The sequence below is a fragment of the Vicugna pacos genome, chromosome 29, assembly GCF_048564905.1.
Source record: "Vicugna pacos chromosome 29, VicPac4, whole genome shotgun sequence".
Lineage (NCBI taxonomy): Eukaryota > Metazoa > Chordata > Mammalia > Artiodactyla > Camelidae > Vicugna > Vicugna pacos.
In genome coordinates, this window is record NC_133015.1 from 5,221,669 (window position 1) to 5,241,420 (window position 19,752).

The window sequence follows — 19,752 nt, forward strand, 5'->3', positions numbered from 1 at the left end:
TGCTGCAAATGGCACGATTTTATTCTTTTTTATAGCTGAGTAGTATTCCACTATCTATCTATCTATCTATCTATCTATCTATCTATCTATCTATCTATCTCTCTATCTATCTATATCTATATCTCTATATACTACAACTTCTTTATCCAGCCATCTATCGATGGACATTTAATGCAAGTGTATTGAAAAGGTGGAGAATATCATGTAATGTTAATCTTACCAACATAGAATCCTTAATGACTACTGTTCTTAAATTATAGAAAGGCCACAGTAAATGAATTCCTCTTTTGTGCTGTGGGACTATGAATGTTACTGATGACTGAGAGATTTGGGTCATGATTACTATTTTGATGTTGTTTCCATGCCTACCCTTTGGCTGGGGGCTTTCAGTTGTCTTGATTGAGGATTACTGGATACTGCCCCACGGAAAGGATGTGCTGGCTCTTTGTGGGTGGAATGAGAGACTTTGATCAGCAGAGGATGTATCAGAAACCTGGAAAGTGCCTCCTTAAAGGCAGTTTAAAGGGAAATTGAAAGGGACAATGCCTCTTTTGGACATCTTATTCCATATAAACCCTAAACATCTCCTTTTCTTTTTAATAAGCCAGTGAGACCTGAGGATGACGAGGAACCATGGAGTAATAAACTAGTTTGTGTTTGGGAGTAGTTTGTACTTGCTCATGCCTGCTGCGTTGTCACCAGCTGCCAAGTTTAGAGTCCTTCTACACAGATGACCCTTACCCTTTCCCAACCGCTCTGTAGAAGTGTGAGGTGGCGGGCTATCAGGTCTCTCTCCTAGAGTGGCACCCTTGGTGTATCCAGTCCTATCTGTCCCATGCACAGCCAGATTTATCTTCCTGGGATGTCCAGAATCTACAAGACCATCTGTAGTCAGCCAGTCTTGTGCCTGTAAGGTATTTTGCGTCTGCAGAAAGTGTTAGATGTCATGTTTTCCTTTGACTCGTGTTCTACAAACCAGAGTCCTTATTTTTAAATTGAAGTACCGTCAGTTACAATGTATCAATTTCTGGTGTACAGCACAATGTCCCTGTCATGCAAACACATACATATATTCATTTTCATATTTTTTCATTGAAGGTTATTATAATAAGCAAAGTTCCCTGTACTATACAGCAGAAACTTTTTAAAATCTATTTTTATATATAGTGGCTAACATTTGTAAATCTCAACAGACTCCTTATTTATCATTATCTAAAACATCAAAATTTAACTCAAAGGCCTGCATTGTAGAGCATTTGAATCAACTTCCAAACAGAATATAGGCTATCTGCCCTTCAGAAACCTGCTATTTGTGAATTTCTTTGCCAGACACATTTTGTCCAAAACCTCACTGAGACAACATTTGAAAGGAAGATATGGGCTCTGATTTATTAATCATTTACTAGGTCATTACAAGACTACATGTGTTTTTTCCTGTAGTAAGCTAGTCCAAATATATATGCTAGATCCAATTTTGTCTTCAAAAGTTTTTGTCTTAGCCTAGGTTCTCTGGTACCTTTTTGCCTTCTCTAGGATTTAATTTTCATCTTGCTTGAATCCTTTCAAAGCTATCACTAAAAGTGGTTGGCAATTATGTTTGGAATAGTGATGTCCAGTCATCAGTATCCAGTGTGATACATACAAATGGGGACATTTATGTTGACCCCGTTAAGGGCATATTGACAGAAGCAGTTTCAGAGAAGTCAGTTAAGGTGTGAAAGAGGATAGATAATTGGTAAGAGATTGTGTAGGCTGTCCTTTGGTGCTATCTCTATATAGCATTCCAGCCTCAGTCACGCCAAAACAGAGAGCTGCAATCAATGATGGGATATTTCTGAGGTGCTGCAAAGAACCCGAACTGAGGCAAAGTATCAAGGGAGATGCCACTTAGAGGGATGTACAGCTGCTGTTCGTTTACTTATTCCCTCATCCATCCATCAGACATTATTTTTTAAGGTGTCTGTTCTTATCTACACAGTTGTCTTGGGGGTGTGTATACAAATTTAAGTGAATGAAATTTTTTATAATGAAAAAAAAAGAATAAGAAACAATCTCTTCCTTAGAGGAGCTCACTGTCTTTAGGGAAAAAAAGTTAATAGACAAGTAAAAACAAGTGTGAACTGTGACATAATAAGCTCAGAAGCATCAATGCACAAAAACGGGACATCTACTCCAGCCTCGGAGGACTGGGATCAGCACGCTTTATTGGGGGGAAGTAAAAGGCTTCAGTTACGAACAAGGAGAGTTAAGATGTGAAAGTTCCGGGCATTAAGCGTCTTGTGCTGGTTGTGTTCTACATGCGTAGCACACGTATACATATATAAGGAGTATTCCTCTGCTTGAAAAAGAAAGATGCTTTTAATAAATCAGTCATTCGTCCAATATGCACAACTTATTCTTTTTTTGCTGGAGTTTCAGGTGGGTTTTTCTGTAGAGTTTCTTCTGTTGAAATATATTCATCAGTGTCATCAGCAGGTGAAACATTGAATAGTAACTGTAAAAAGCAAGTTATCTTGTTGAAATATGTAGAACCCAAACTGAAGTGAACAAAAGGCAAATAAAACAAAAGTCCACTGAGGATAAACAGAAGAACGTAGATATGGTGCATCTGAGGAGACTTGATAACTGGTGTCAAAACTAAGAACAAAGACATGGCTATGGTTCCGAATACAAATGGCAAACGTACCTGAGAACAAGCATAAATTTGTATTAGAGTGGACTTGGAGGTTATTATAAACAATAATGTAAAACATTTTGTCTGCAAACATTTGTTTAACAGGGAGGAAGTTGGTTTCATTGATAAGAAATTTTTACCAGGTCTTCCTGAGGTTTATATAAGCGAGAATAATCTGCTGCTAGTCTCTTTGGGGTGTGAAATAGCAGAACGGAAGGCTTTTACTCAGTAATTTTATCCTTTTGCTGAAACTCGCTGAGTTTTTCATCAGTCCATGCTACTTGCCCATTCAGGTCTCTTGAATGAAGACAGTATGAAACATTCCATACTGTTACCATAAAGCATTTTTTCACCCCCAATTTTTCTATCTTTTCTATCTTCAAGCAATGTCAAAATGAATGTTTTCTGCACCTTAACCTAATATAGTATCCATTTATAACCTAATATATTACCCATATATAATTCATTTTGGCACATTTTTAGCATAAGAGGACCACAGAGTTTGGATTCACTTTCTCTGATCCTCACTTTTCCCTTAAAATGGGCCTTGAAGGAAGGAGGGTACAGCTCAGGGGTATACGCATGTGCCTAGTGTGCATGAGGTCCTGGGTTCAATCCCCAGTAGCTCCATTAAAATAAATAAATAAAAATCTAATTACCTCCCCCTTAAAAAAGAATTTTTAAAAATGGGCCTTAAGAATGTATCTTTCAAAGTAATTTGGACGATTAAAGAATAAACAAACACATACAGTTAAATATGTAATGAAAGCACAGTACCTGTGAACAATGAATCCTCAGTTAAATGCTGCTCATTATTGCCTATTACTGCATCTCGTGTAACTATCTTCTCTTCCCTGTTAGACTATGAAGTTGTTGATGGCGTTATTAATGGCCAACTTATCTACACATCTTTAAAGTGTGTAGAAGAGTGCCTTCCACCCTTCATAGTAGCTGCTTAGTACGTAGTTATTGAATCATTAAATGGCTCAGATGCAAGATTATCATTATCTTTCCTTTTTTTTTCTATTTTGAAATATGGATTTCTGGTCCTCAAACTAAGAATTAGAGTTGCCAGGGATGATGTCCAGGAGTCTGAATTTATGAAAGACATTTCAAAGTTATTCTTTTTCACAGGAGAGTTTGAAAATCTTAGCTCTAAACTGTGTTGGTTTTCTTTTTTTTAACTTTCTAGCTTACCCTCTACCTTTGTGTACTGCTGAGGTATGGCTGTGGGAATTCTGTTACTCCTTTTCCCTTACATGTAAGGTACATTGTAAAAGGGGCCCCTTGAATGCTTTTAGAATATGGTTCATTGATAGAGTAAAGATTGCTTGTTACACAGTTAAAAAACACATTAAAAAAAAACACATAGGCCTAACAATAAAAAATGCTGTATAGCAATCATGCATTTACAAGTTAATGACTAACCACTAAGTCAGCTTAAAACTTTCTAGCCTGAGGGAAACATGGTCTTACAAAGCCTGAGTATCTGTAAAGAAGACTAAATAATCTGCCTAGAAACACAAGTATTTCTGATACAAATATTAGAAAGAATTCTCTTCAATGACTCTACATAGAGAGACAGTTTTACAACATAAAAATATATCAATCTCCTTGCAGTACGTACAGGGATGAGTTGCCAGAGGTGGTTTGGGTAAATCTGCAATATAGATGAATGGGCTACAGTAGACAATTAGAATTGAAAAAAAAAATCTTCCAACAGCTTATGTGAAGCATTTCAGATGTAGTTCACATAGAGAAAGGTTTTGGTGGCTTGAGGAACAGGCAGAATGCTGATCCCTCAGTCCGTCTTCCATAGATGTCCTGCCTCTGAGCTAAGCTTCTGAGAGATGAATGAGTTTGTGATTGCACTCCTCACAAATGTCTAGAGTGTAGCTCTTTTACACTGGCCATTAAAGCTGGAGCCTCATATACTGATAGACATTTGAGGCGAGAAGCTTGAAGAACCCCAGGCAAGCCTACAACGCCATCTAAAGTAGTATCATTCAGAGGGCACTCATGGAATCACTGGCCCTGGACGTTGGTCAACCACTTCCACTGAGACCTAGTATAAACATCGGACACCCCATGTACGGTCCCTTTCGACTCAAATTTCACTAGTTGTATTATAATATAAAAAAGCCTAAGGGTCCTCTGCCTTTTCTAACAAGGACCAGTCCAGTGCTTTCTCTCCTGAGATTTCAAATTGAAAATGGTCTAAGACTCTCATGAGCCAGTAAGTATAAAATCTGTTCTCTAGATTGGGTATTCCTAAAATGGTCTGACCATGGGCTAGAAAGATTTTATGTGCAGATATGAGAAAAAAAGTACTAAAAGTACAAAAGCCGTCTTAGAAAGATGAAGGGAATTTTTTTATTTTGGGGGGTTTGATTTACCTTATAAGGTCTGGACAGGTGGGGCTCCCGGTATCTCAGTTTAAGCAAGCCTGTCATCATCAGACCAAGCTGAATCCAGTCTGTGAACCCCACGTAGTTTATTAAAAGGATTAAGTCTGAGGGTATAATTAAAATGGAGGCAAAGATGAGCATCTGAATCACAGCTACAATTGGACAGGACTGGATATTGAGAGTTGAGAAGATCAAAGGTAGCTGGCCCTGTTGGCTTGCCATATACCACAACCTTGATGTTGAAAATACGGTACAGTTAAGGGAGCTAACTATTGAGGAAGAAACACCAATTGAAATGGCCCATTGCATGGAAGGGATTACTCTATCCATCCAGGTGACTGCAACAGCATCTGTAAAAAAACAATTAGAGAAGCCACTAATTATATAACTGACATAGTATTTTTTTTTGTGGTTCTTTTTTTTCGTATTGAAGTATAGTTGATCTGACATAGTATTTTTAATCAACCAACTTAACAAATATTAAAAGGTAATTGTAGCAAAGACAAAGGACTGGTGCAGTAGGCTGAAGTCGCCCTTTATCAAAATGAGAAGGATCCCTTCTATCCCTGTTTTTTTTTTTTTTAAGTTTTCTAAAAATCATGAATGAGTGTTGGATTTTGTCAAGTGCTTTTTATGAATCTCTTACTATTATAATGTGATTTTGGTCTGTTGTGTTAATACAGTAAAACATTAATTGATTATGGGATGTTCAGCCAACCAGTGATAAACCTCACTTGTTCATGGTGTATAATCCTTTTTGTATGTTGCTGGACTCAATTTACCAATGTTTTTAAGAACTGTTGCATTGTAATTCATAGAGCAATACATGTTGTATGTAACATTTGTATGTAACTTTCTTTCTTTGTGAAAAGAATTATTCTGGCTTTGGTATCACAGAAATACAGGTTTCAAGAAACACCTTGGGAAGTGTTCCCTTTTCTTCTATTTTGTGAAAGAGTTTGTTTAGGAGTGACATTATTTCTTTCCTCAATGTTTGATACAATTCGTCAGTGAAGCTACTGGAGCCTGGGATTTGATTTGTGGGAAGATTTTTAAATTATTCATTCAGTTTGTTTTCTTAATACAGATCTATTCAGATACTCTATTTCTTCTGGAGGCCAGTTTTGTTAATTTAAGATTTAAAACAATGTATCTTAGGGGCACATAGCTACTCTCTCTTTTCCCATGGCCTTCCCTTCCACCCTTTTCCTGCTCAACTTCAGGTGTCTTCAGGAGAAAGGTAATTAGGGGTCTGATTGAGGTCTCCCTGACCTAAAGGCTATACCATCCAAGTATGCTGGGAAACTTTATGGAGGCTTTTGGATACAGGTTCCCAAGCTATCAGCAAACCCTGTGCTGTGGACTGAGGGCTAGATTCAATAAAGGGGTATTGGGTAGAGTTCATAGCACAGAAGGGAAGCCCTCTATCCACAGACGCTCCTTTGTGAATAAAGCCCTTTGGGCCAATTCAAAGCAGTATATTTTCATGACTTCCACTGTTGAATATAGTATTGGTATTGATACTTTAGATGCTTGGACTATGAATGATCAAAAAGTCCAGAGGTGATTCCCCTGTTCAGGTAGAGATGCATGTAGAGAGTGCTAGTGGGACATGTAGGTTCCTTCCGAACCCCTCTCCTCCTCCTTCCTTGTGTGGTTCAGCAAAACAATATAATATCTCAGTAGGAGAGACCCAACAAACCTGATTGAAAACTTAAAGGCAGCAGGGTGAGTAAAAGATGCAACATCTCAATATAACTGTTACTGTATGGCCAGTGACGAGAACTACTGGGAGCTGGAGCTTTATAGTGGATTATTACCAACTGATTAATTGTTGCTCCTGATTGAACTGGTCAGCTGTAGCCCTGGTTGTTCCAGAACTTGTGACTGCAATGGAAACCACTGTATTGACTGATGTCATTGGTATTCTGTCTAAAACATTGCCAACACTTCTTTTCTACCCCACTTGCTCCTAAAGACCAAGACAAATCGTGGCAAGATACTTTCCCAGTATTCCCCTAGGATTCCTAAACTCCCCTGCTATTTGCCACCAGTTGGTGTTCATAATTTTTCAAGAGTGCCTCTGCCCTCTGATATCCAAAGTTTACTCTGTAACGTTCATGTACAGTTGGCTGGCCAGTCGGAATCCGCAGTCTAAACAGACCTGAGTTGGTTTTATTAAACCTCTGCCAACAGGATGAACCCCAACAAAATTTAGGATACTGCTTGCCAAGTAGGGTTTCTTGGGAACATGTGTAGGTAAAATCACAACACTATGTCCCTCTGGCAGTCAAGAATAAAAATTGTCTCTGGTCCCCTACTACTAAAAGGAGATCCAGCACCTTATGGATTCCTTGTGTGTTGTAGATAGCATGTGTCTCACTTGGGCATTCTACTTGGTCTTCTGTATCAGCTAATTCACAGATTGATATCCTTTGAGTAGAGGAACAAATCGACAGGCTATACTGAAAGCTGCCCAGCAAGCTGTGGCACACTCTCTACCTTTGGGGATTCACAGAGATAATTACTCCTTTGGCCTAAAAGTCTATGTGATTGATGATTTTTCCTATTGTATCCCCTGGCAAAGAGAGGCACTTTATAGCTGGAGGTGGCCCTGGAGGCTTTTGACTTGTTTCCTCCATGACACAAGTACCAGGTATACCCCTTCTGAAAAAAAAATATTAGCTTGATTAACTTGAACTTAATTATTAACAAGGTGTAAAGAGCCCAACAGATCTCTCCTACCTAGTGGAAAAGGCATATTCAAGAACATAGCTGGCCTGGCCCAGTGGCGTCTTGGTTTCACATGAAGAAGTGTGAGCTATATCCCAGTCTGCTGACTGAAGCAGAGCTGCTGGCTCAGTGGGGCCCTCTGTTCACAAGGATTCCTGTAAATGTCTGGGTGTGGTCCACTGATGGTTTAGCTAAGCCAAGCCCTGTGGTGCCCAGTAGGTGGCTACAGCTGTTAGCCTCAGCACCAGCTATACAGAGTGGAAAACAGACATTCTACTCAGTAATGGGTAACCAATCATCAGATTGTTCAATCAGCAGCTGTGATTTGTTTCCAGTGTTTATGGCCCTAGTCTGTAGTTTTCCAAGTGACAGACCAAACACCCAGGCCATTGGCAATAGTTCAAGTCATTAAAAATAAAGCAAAGTTCATCAAAGGGCAAGTTGGCCATGGTTAGGAAGATAGCCTTAAGCTCTGTCCACTGAGCCCCTCCCCTGTTGGGAGTAACTGGAATCAAACTACTGATTGCTATTATGCTATCCAGATTGCCATGATTGATGTCTGAATTCATCATCTTTCTAGACGTGGCAACGCATTTACCATCACATACTGGACATAAGGACAAGGACTCCGTATTTTTGCTACAGAGGCTAACACCGAATGCCACACTGTGACTTCTGCCAAGATTTGACCATTTGTTCACAGTGAGGGAGGCCACTTGCACAAGATGTTGTCCCTGCTCACTCCTGGCAGACAGACCACATGGCACCTTTGACTCTCTCCTGGGAGTGGCCCTTCTTCAGATCAAATTGGCTGTTCCAATTTGATCAGCCCACTCTGGCCACACAACTGTGACCTTTGAAACTAATCTGTGTTATGTGTTTCAAAATCTGACAATTGTGTACGTTTTTTTTTCTAGAAGGCTAAAGAGAAGACCCTGAGGGGTTGTGTATCTTTTATCACAAAACCCCATCAATCTTCAATGTATCTTTACTATCTACCATTTGAAGACATCTGATATTGTTCAGTGTTTGTATGGCTTCCTCAAAAACGAACACAAAAATATTTCTGACTTTGCCTCCCTCGCATTCGTCTGGTCCATACAACTTGGTCAGGTAGTCTGGTCACTGAATATAACCATCCCTAGAAAGTGATCATCCACTCTTGGCTGCTTCTGGGGTGATGATTAGGGAAAATAGGATAAGAAGTTATATGGACCTATTTTGGAAACTCAGGAGGCTTTCCTGGTCACTGCTGGGTTTTGTTTCTTCTTTTCCTCACACAGCAACCTCAATCTCACCTGGTGGTATAGCCTCTCGCCAAAAGGAAGCCAAGAGGATGCAAAATTAATTCTGATTCATGTACCTGGATTCTCTTGTTGTATTGTTGTGGTCCTAGATTATAAGGATAATGACCACTTTGTTGAGTACACTGTTTGCTAAGTTGTCTTATAGTGGAAATTGTGGGTCCCCAAGAGGGAACTTTTAGACTCTGAGAAATACAAGAATGAGAAGACAATATTGATCTTTTGTCTTTCAGAGCCATTCCTGGGACCCTCGTCCTGAAGGAAGTCTTATAAAAGATACTATAAAAGATTTGGATTCCCTGAGGTTGGTGATCTTCTACTCATGTGGAAGTATCACCTGGGTTTTTTTTGCTTTGTCTTGTGGGAATTGAGGTTTGGGGAATCAGCATAAAAATGATATTTTAGCTACTGGTATTGTCATGAAAAATAAATTGTCTTTGTCTCCATTGCCAGCATCCATGAAACTGTGCCAGGCTAACTTGTAAGCTTACAACTAGGATTGTATCTCAGATTCTTTATATTTTTGAGAGTCTTGTGATTTCTTCTTTGACCTCTGGGTTGTTTAGAAGTGTGTTGTTTAATTTCCAAATATGTAGGATCTCCCAAATTATATTCTGTTGTTGATTTCTGTTTTGTGTCTATTGCTGGTGAAGGAAATATTTTCGATGACATAAATCTCAATTTTTTCTTAAGGCTTGTTTTACATCCTAGCATCATCCTAGAGAATGTCCCATAAATGCCTGAAATAATTGTATATTCTGCTTAGGTTTGGGGGAGTGCTCTGTAAATGACAATTAGATCAGTTTGATTGATTGTGCTGCTCAGATCTTCTATGTTGTTCTATATTTTCTATCTTGTTATTGAGTAATATATTGACATTTGCAACTGTGGTTGTTGAATTGTCTGTTTCTCTTTTCAGTTACATTAGTATGGCTTCATATATTTGGGGGCTATGTTATTAGGTGTGTATACATTTATAATTGTTATATCTTTTTTGTCCTTTGGCCCTTTTGTCATTACAAAATGCCTTTCTTTGTCTCTAGGACCTTTTTTTTTTTTGGTCTTAAAGTTATGTGTCTCTTATTAATGTCACTATTCTAGCTTTCTCAATTACTGTTTGCATGTATGTCTTTTTCCATCCTTTTACTTATATTTAATTGTGGTTTTGACTCTAAAGTGTGTCTCATTTAGGCAGCATATTGTTAGATTGATGACTTTATCTAGTGTGACAATCTCTGTCCTATTGCGGTGTTTAGCATATTCTCGTTGAATATTATCGATATTGCTTGACCTTTTAAACTTTTCTCTCTAAATCAGTCAATCAATAACCCAGACATGAGCCAATTCAGCACAATTCTCTTAAAGTGTGCAAAAGGATTCACTGTATATTAGAAACTCCCTTTATTCAGGGAAATGAAACAGGGAGTATCTTTCCTCTGTTTCTGTGTCACCATACCTGAGGATACGATTTCCCTTGGAGTCAGGACTGCTATGTAGGAAACATTAACCAGTAAGTAGATCAGTGCCACAAGGGTAAGTGCAGTAATCACACATTTGGGGATAGTCTCACTAGGGTTTTTCAGCTCTCCTGCAAAAAAAAAAAAAGCCACTCATAAAAAATGATGAATTATATAACCTTTGAAAGTGGTTTCAATGTTAACATGTATTAAGAAAAAGAAATGACTGCATGCAGCAAGAGTTCATTTTTGTTGAATGTTTATTTACTATGTCTTTGGTGAACTATTGATTGTAGAAGCAACAGCATGGTGCTAATTTCTGGGTTTCAAAGTTATATATCTGTTATACTCAACATGAGCCTCTTGGATAAGAAAACAACTCAGAAAACCTGGATTCTAGGTCAGGAGGGCTGGAACAAATCTTCCTTTCCCTTACGGCCAACACTGTAGAACTATAACTAGGTGTTAACGAAGGTTTGGAACAGCTTAACTGGTCACAATATCCCAGGACTTTAGGATAGACTCTCCTGCTATTTTTACTCCTCGGATTAAGTCTCTACACTAATTAAACCTTGGCTTAAACTTGAGTGTATATTGCCAACACCGAAACTGACATAGGTGTTTAACTGTTTGGAAAATAGAAAATTATATTATTAACTCACACCATGCAACTCCTTCAAAATAATTCATGTGTATTAAAAAGTAAAATATAAAGTAAGACAATACAGATTTAGAGAAAGCAGCATAGACACATATTTATCTAAATCTTGAGATGGGGAAAGACTTCTCAAGCATGAAAACAATGAAAAATTAGAAGACTGATAGTTTGATACTACAGGTATTAAACTTCTAGTCTTAAAAATCTTATGAAGAAAAACTGTAAAATCCAACAAACTGGGAAAAATATTTACATGTCTTTCAAAGAAGACATGTAAATGGTCATGAACATTTGCAAAACTCTCCCCTCCCATTAGAAATTGAAGAAAAAGTGAGTTCTAACACTGAAACTTGATTTCCACAAATCTAAAGGTATGTAAAAAGGTATGATGATGCCAAGAGTAGTCATTTTAATTCACACTGGTAGATATATTTGTAGAGCCTTTCTGGAAGACAATTTGGCAATATTTCTCAAGACATTTCTAAATATTTGTTTCACTTTGTAAGTTTACTTCAAAAATTTTTTTCTAATAAAGCAATGAGAAACCCACAAAGATCCACATAAAAGGATGCTTATTGGAACAATAAGTATAAAATTTTAAAGTGAAAAACTGGGAACAATCCTGGGATCCAACAGTGAAAAAATGTTTGGAAAATGGTCAAATTTTGTAAGATAGAATACTGTGTATTCAAGAAAAACATTAATATTTAATAATATTTATGAATTCTCACTATACACTTTAAGTAAAATAAAGTTAAAAAGAGTAAATGAGCAGTGTGATCCCCACATGTGTGTATATACAAAGCAATTGGTTACAGATAATCTTTATTTTAATTTATAATTTCCTGGATTTCAAATTTTTTCTCTGGTGAGGGTCTGTTATAATTAGGAATTGTAGGCTATTAAAATATTTGTTCACTTAAAAAAATGCAATTGCTGTGGAGTCCTTAAGCCATGTCAATTTTATGTTTACTTGTTTTAATTTGTAAACACCTGGAAAATATTTTGCTTTCCCAAGTTGGAAAGCCACATTTGTAGAGAGTTTAATGCGTTTCTATCCATCTGATGAAAGCAACAGAGAGACACATTATAGCAAAACAATGTACTATTTCTTTCTTAGAATTAAGCTGTTTAAATTAACCACTATGTTTTTATAGCCTCTTGGTATTTTTTATAATTAAAAAATAATAACTTTACCTGCTATTCGAACAAGGACTCCCCAGCCAGAATATGCATATAGTCCTTGTAAGAAGGCTTCTGCAATCTGCGAGGCATTTGGAACTTCACCGTCGAAAGCGTTCTCAAACCTGGCAAGGTTCTCCTTTCTTCCTCTCACCACCAACACGAGTCCAGTTACAGATATGAAGCAGAGAACTGTCATTTTCACAACGGTACTGACAGTCTGAAACCAAGTCACTTCCTTCACTCCTCGAGCATTCAGAATTCCCAAGCACCATAAAATGGCCAGCGCTAAACATTTCTTCGGCATCTCGGGAACAAAGCATCCGGGATAGAAAGGCTGGGTGATATACCCTGCTAGTAACAAGCCACGGGCAGCAATTCCGGCAGGGGTACTAAACAGATTGATCCAGAGATAGAAGAAAGCAATGAAAGGCCCAAGAGATCTCTTGAGGAAATAATACTGTGCTCCACTCCGAGGGAAGGTGGTCCCCAGCTCGGCGTGGCTCAGAGCGGCCATCGTAGACACTACGGCGCAAGCCGCCCAAATGCTTAGGGAGACCCCCACGTTGAGCGAAGAGTACTTTAGCACCCCTTTAGGAGCAACAAATATTCCTGCACCTATTATGATACTGAATAAAAAAATTGTTCCGTGGAAATATCCTATTACCCGTTGAAGCTGAGTACTTCCTCCCATCTTCATTAATTTAATGAATTTTAACAGCTAACATAAATTCACAGTTTCTACTCCGTTCTTCTCGTGAAAGGCTTCAGGCAATCTTCTCACAGTTAAGTGCTTTGCTCTCCTCCTCTTGTCTTACTCAAACAGATTTTGTTCCAGCACCGAACGTAATTAAAAAAAAATTAACTTATGAGTTAACTGAACTCAAGTTTCTGAGATCTTAATATCAGAGTTAAAATGTTTTACACGTTAAGCTTTTTAACAGTTATGCACAATTAAACAAGTTAGACACAGCTAATTGGGAGTGAGAGATGAAAAATTCCAAGTCAGGTTTCTTCTATGGATATGTAACCTCATTAATTTTGATCCTTAAACAAGTAATTCTTTAAGTTTGTACCATGAGGAAGTTCTTGTAGCATGACAAAAAGAACAAGGTTTGAATCACATGTTTGCCACTTGTTAGCCGATTTTGGTTTGAATCACACATATAGTGCCACTTACTGACAAATTTATGTTACTTAATGATTTTGGATTTTGTTGTTTTAAAAACTAGCACTAACACTCCCTATCTTATTCCCAATCTTATTTCCCCCTTAAGAGAATTAAATAAGGCAATTTACTGATGAAGCAAATAGGAATGCAACGCTCCTAGGAGTTATACCTAATATACCTTACCTGTCCATTCATGTTAGTTTCATAATTTAGTTATTTTAATTACCACTATCTGCATTATACACAGCTTCGGCTTCTCTACAGTGCTTTAAAAACATTTTGCAGTTACTTGAAAATTAGACTTAATTTTTGACAAACAGGTCACAGTACACATATATAGGGTTTTAAATTTCCCCCACCAATCCCCTTGTAGGGGCATAATTCATCCTTTCAGCATTATTTTTTTCTATATTTTCAGCTACTTATTGATTTAGGAAAATTTTTGAGCATCTGATTTTTTTCTAGGTCCTGTGTGAATCAATACATGTACAGGAATGACTAAGACATGGTCTTGTTCACTATTTTACCCCTGATACCTGGTCCAGCTCGTGGTACACAGTATGTCTCAGTAAATCTGTTAAATTAGTGATCCTTATCCTCTAGAAGCTCCTATCTAGAGAAGAAGATGTATATAAACCCAGATTTTTTCCCCCACTTAACCACTTTTATTCTTTTTATTAAAAAAAATTTTTGGTAACATTTTATTTTTATTGAAGTATAAATCAGTTACAATGTGTCAGTTTCTAGTATACAGCATAATGTCCCAGTCATGCATATATATATATATATATACACACACATATATATGTGTGTATATATATATATTCATTTTCATTAAAGGTTATTACAAGATATTGAATATGGTTCCTCATGCTGTACAGAAGAAATTTGTTTTTTATCTATTTTTATATATAGTGGTTAACATTTGCAAATCTCGAACTCCCAAATTTATACCTTCCCATCCCCTTTCCCTGGTAACCATAAGATTTAAACCAAGACTTTTTATATACCCGTTGTGAGCTTCAACATGGTTATACTAATAATGGCGAACATTTAAATGGTACCAACTATGTGCCAGGAACTATGTTTAATACTTGTATTAACTCATTAAGTCACATCAAGCACCATACAGTACCAATAGATGAGAAATGAAAGCGTAAGAAATGCCAAATGCTGGAGAGGCTGTGAAGAAAGGGGAACCCTCCTACACTGCTGGTGGCAATGCAATTTGGTGCAGCCACTGTAGAAAACAGTATGGAGATTCCTCAAAAGACTAGGAATAGACTTACCATATGACCCAGGAATCCTGCTCCTGGGCATATATCCAGAAGGAACCCTACTTCAGGATGACACCTGCACCCCAATGTTCATAGCAGCACTATTTACAATAGCCAAGACATGGAGACAGCCTAAATGTCCATCAACGGATGACTGGATAAAGAAGAGGTGGTATATTTATACAATGGAATACTATTCAGCCATAAAAACTGACAACATAACACCATTTGCAGCAACATGGATGCTCCTGGAGAATGTCATTCTAAGTGCAGTAAGCTAGAAAGAGAAAGAAAAATACCATATGAGATCGCTCATATGTGGAATCTAAAAAAAAAAAACCACACAAACAAAGCATAAATACAAAACAGAAATATACTCATAGACATAGAATACAAACTTGTGGTTGCCAAGGGTGCAGAGGGAGGGAAGGGATAGACTGGGATTTCAAAATTGTAGAATAGATAAACAAGATTATACTGTATAGCACAGGGAAATATATACAAGATCATATGGTAGCTCATGGAGAAAAAAATGTGACAATGAATATATATATGTTCATGTACAACTGAAAAATTGTGCTCTACACTGGAATTTGACACAACGTTGTAAAATGATTATAAATCAATAAAAAATGTTAAAAAAAAGAAATTTAGGTAATTTACCAAGGTCACCCAGCTATTCACTTTAATTAATTAATTAGTTTTGATGTGATTGTACATATCTATTTATATATAGTTATGATTTTACTCGTAAATAAATAAATGCATAAAACCACAAGAAGCCAAATAACGACTCAGTGACGATATAAACCATGACAGTTTTGTTTTTTTCTTGGTGATTTTTTTTGTGTGTGTGTGGTTCCTGTATATACCCTATCTCAGCAGTGCCTCCTCTGTGCAGGGACTGGATTAGGACTCATGGAACACTCAACTCTGACTCACACCTTAAGGGCAACATTAGCCTCTCTCTCCCTTCTCTTACAAGGGGCACAGCTACAATGGCCTGTCAGTGCAGGTCCCTGCAACTCGATAAATGGACTTTAATTCTGGTCTTGGCTGTGAGCACAGTAGCCTGACGTTCTCTAAGCCTGTTATCACAGTTACAAGCAAAACTCTTTGGAAATAGTCTATATTTCTTTTTCTAGCACAAAAACTGACACATAGACCAAGGGAACAGAATTGAGAGCCCAGAAATAAATGCATGCATACACAGTCAACTAATATGTGACCAAGAAGCCAAGAATACTCAGTGGGGAAAGGATAGTCTCTTCAATAAATGGTGTTTGGAAAACAGGATATTCACATGCAATATTAGACCCCTGTCTTACACCACTCACAAAAACTAACTTAAAATGGGATCAAAGACTTAAACATAAGACCTGATATTGTAAAACTCCTAAAAGAAAACAGAAAATAAGCTCCTTGACATTGGCCTCACCAAAGATTTTTTTTTTTTTGGAGATCACACCAAAAGTGCAAACAACAAAAGCAGAAATAACATCAAACTAAAAAGTTTCTGCACAGCAAAAGAAGCAACTGACAAAATGAAAAGATAACCTATAGAATCAGAGGAAATATTTGCAAACCATCTATCTGATAAAGGTTAAAATCCAAAATATATAAGGGACTCATACAACTCAATAGCAAAAAACAACAACCACCACCACCAAACAGTACAATTAAAAGACGGGCAGAAGACTTGGACAGACATTTTCCAAAGGGGACGTACAAATAGCTGACAAGAAAACAAAAAGATGCTGATTGCTTTTTTTATAGTTGCTTACTCATAACTCTCCCTTGGCTCTTTGTTTCTAATTTCTAAGGTACTAATTTGTAATTGGTGTTTGTGTTTGACTGTGCTTCTGCATAACTTACGCAAACTCTCTGATTGCATTAGTTTTTGATGGTTAGATATAGCAAAATAAAAATAAAAAACTAGATTATGGGAATATTTGACATATAGGAATCACAGGATCTTTGTTCTGGCCAACTGGGTAAGCTTGGAAATTTCCTCCACATTAGTTTCCATCATTTATAAATTAGTGGAATAGGACTGCATCTATGCCTCTCAAACTGAAATAATCATTGCTCTGATGAGTGCAGGGAGTAGGTGAAGCCATGAGATAAATGTTATTCATCTTCTTGAGGTGTCAGTTCCACTCAAAGTACTCTTTTTGAGGGGGGGAATTTTTTGAAGCATTTATTTAAGCATTCAGAATTAATTTGCAGCACTGATTTTAAACATGCATATATTCTGGGATAGAATGTAAAAGTTAACACTTTTTTTAAGATTAAAAAATGAATCTTCAAAGATGTTGTAGCCCACTGAGATGAGATGGACCCCTTACCCCTGCCATCCAAAATTTGGTTCAGATATCAAGACTAATGATGGCACACATACACTAAGAGGGTAGGAAGAGCTCATTATTCTCGTAATGAGATTTCTCACATGGGGACAGGGTAGGGTCTCAAGCAGGTCCAAACATATCTTGAGAGCAGACAGGAGCTACTAGTTTGGGGTTCTGTGGTGATCAGAGGGTAGGACTGAGGTGAGAGTCCCCATTTGAATGGGATGAGGCTCGTGGGGTCATAAGTTCCTGTTGCTGCCAATGGAGGGAACACCAGGTTTCTTATCAGCTTGTCCTTATCAGATGTGGGGCAGGAAGAAAGGCATAGTGGTGGACCTTAAAAGCTGCCAGCAGTCAAACATCAAAATGGAGTCAGACTTTTTATTAATATGGATTCTTTTTTTGCATTATTGGAGTGTGTCTTTGAGCTATACCTCCAGAACACTGCCTCCAAGATTTGATGTATTAAACCAATGTCTTCTTTGCCATTCTACAGATATTTGTGAAGTGCCTAAAATGTACATTGTGTTGGGTGCTCTGCGTATATCAATATGCAGACTAGACAAAGACCCTAGACACAGTGGAACTTAAATTCTTTTGGTATTGTTTAAAATCCATGCTTTGAAGATGGGGAGGATGGTCAGGAAATTTTTATCCTCATTTGGAATCAGTTCATGCAAAAGGCATGTTCACTGTTCTAACAGAGTGGCTATGTCTTCAACCTTCATGCCAGTATCTGTGTCCCTTCTGTGAGAAAGAGGATGGCATGGCTGGTGACATAAAAGACAGAAAGTAAATTCTGTTATCATTCTCATTCCACAATTCAGATGAGGAATTTATACTGAACTTTCGAGTGGCACATGTTTTGATACCCTTATTCTGAAGCCGTATACAAGACCCCGTGTCCCTGTACTTTGAAGTAAAAGGCTTTTGCTTTAGTCTCCCAGGCCTTCCCTGAGTCTCCAGAGGCCCCAGAGTTAATGGTGAGGAAATGTGTAGATGTAGAAACAAAGATTATCTCTTGGGCCAGGGAACTGGTAACAATTCAGACTATAAACCAGCCACACAGCAGAGTCACCAAAATCTCAGTTCTCTGAAAACTATAGATAAAGGCCTTACACATATTCCTAAGTTGTTTTTACAGGAAGCAGACCCCACACCCGGTGAAAATGTTGACTACAATCATATAGACCTTAGACTGGTTGAAACCAGAAGGTTGATGATCCTTGAAACTTCACCTTGATGCAAACCAGTCTGAGAATTATGCATGAGCTGACCGTGCACCTCCCATACACTGCTTTTAAAACCCCTTCCCTGGAAACCATCGAGGTGTTTGGCTCTTTTGAGCATGAGCTGCCTGTTTTCTTTGCTTGGCGCCCTGAAATAAGGGCTGTGCTTTCCTTCACCACAACCCGGTGTCAGGTAGATTGGCTTCATTGTGTGCAGGCGAGCAGCCCCACATTTGGTTTGGTAACAATTTTCAGTCTGGTCTGTTGGTTTATGTTCCTCCCTAAAGTATGGAATGGTAGAAATAGAACAAATTTTAGAGTTACATAGACCTTATCCTTCTCCTTTCTCTAAATGATCTTTTTTCCACAGTGAAAGTTCCATGTGAAAGCATATGGCTGGAGATGGGGGTAGGGAGGTGAATTGTGGCCCCTTTTTCTATTTTCTCTGTATTTTTTGATTTTACATATTTCTTTTTTGTTTTAATTGAAATATAGTCAGTTTACAATGTTGTGTCAATTTCTTGTGTACAGTATTATGTTTCAGTCATACATATGCATACATATATTCCTTTCCATAGTCTTATTTTCTCTGTATTGTTGATACCAAAGGCAGGTATGGTGATTAAAAATTATGGAGTAGAGCAATCAGAACAGGGATATGTGTGGGGCTAGTAGGAGAGCCAGGAAGCGTACTCTCCAGTTTATTTGGATCTGGCTGATGTATGTGCTGGTCTCAGGGTTGGAAGCTTTTGGGGTAAATGGGAAGCAATGAGCTTGGGCTGAAGTTTCCTATGTGCTCTTATTCTGTCCAGGAATAAATTTGTACAGAAGATCTAGGGAAAACAGTACTGCTAGCAGGAGGGAGAGGATGCTGATCTTGAGCCACCTGAACAGTTCAATGGAGCACAAAGAGACTCTGGACTGTATATTAACACCCAGACTAAGGAGCTCAGGATGGTAATTGAAATATTGCCTCAAGACTTCTGGTGTCCAGTATGGTATGTAAAGAACTTGGAAGCCTTCACTTTGTTCAGCTATAGAAACTAACAATAGCTGAACAAAGTGAAAAATTGACAACCCTTCTTAGATATGTCAGAGAAGGGAGGTCCCAGGGAAAACTGCTGCCTCCCGAATATGAGAGACAGACAGGCAGAAACAGAGAATCTCATCTTGCCCAAGTAGAAGTTCATGAGCAGAAACCTCTGCAAAGACCAGTATTAGGCAGGAAAATCTAAAGTGTAGGCGATGAATTCCTGGAGGCTCTGTGTGGACAAGTCTGAGAGAGAAAACTCCAAGGGGAACCTAATCATA

At 37.9% G+C, this 19,752-nt stretch overlaps 1 protein-coding gene across 1 annotated transcript; it reads right to left on the bottom strand.

Moving 5' to 3' along the window:
* Positions 1 to 2,392: 2,392 nt before the first annotated feature.
* Positions 2,393 to 13,110, bottom strand: LOC102526870 (solute carrier family 7 member 13-like). Its single transcript, XM_072951656.1, has 4 exons — positions 12,432 to 13,110; positions 10,576 to 10,707; positions 5,071 to 5,432; positions 2,393 to 2,686 (listed from the first exon to the last, which is right to left on the bottom strand). Exons 1-4 carry the CDS (start codon positions 13,108 to 13,110, stop codon positions 2,393 to 2,395), a joined length of 1,467 nt encoding a protein of 488 aa, XP_072807757.1.
* Between the last annotated feature and the right edge of the window lie 6,642 nt (positions 13,111 to 19,752).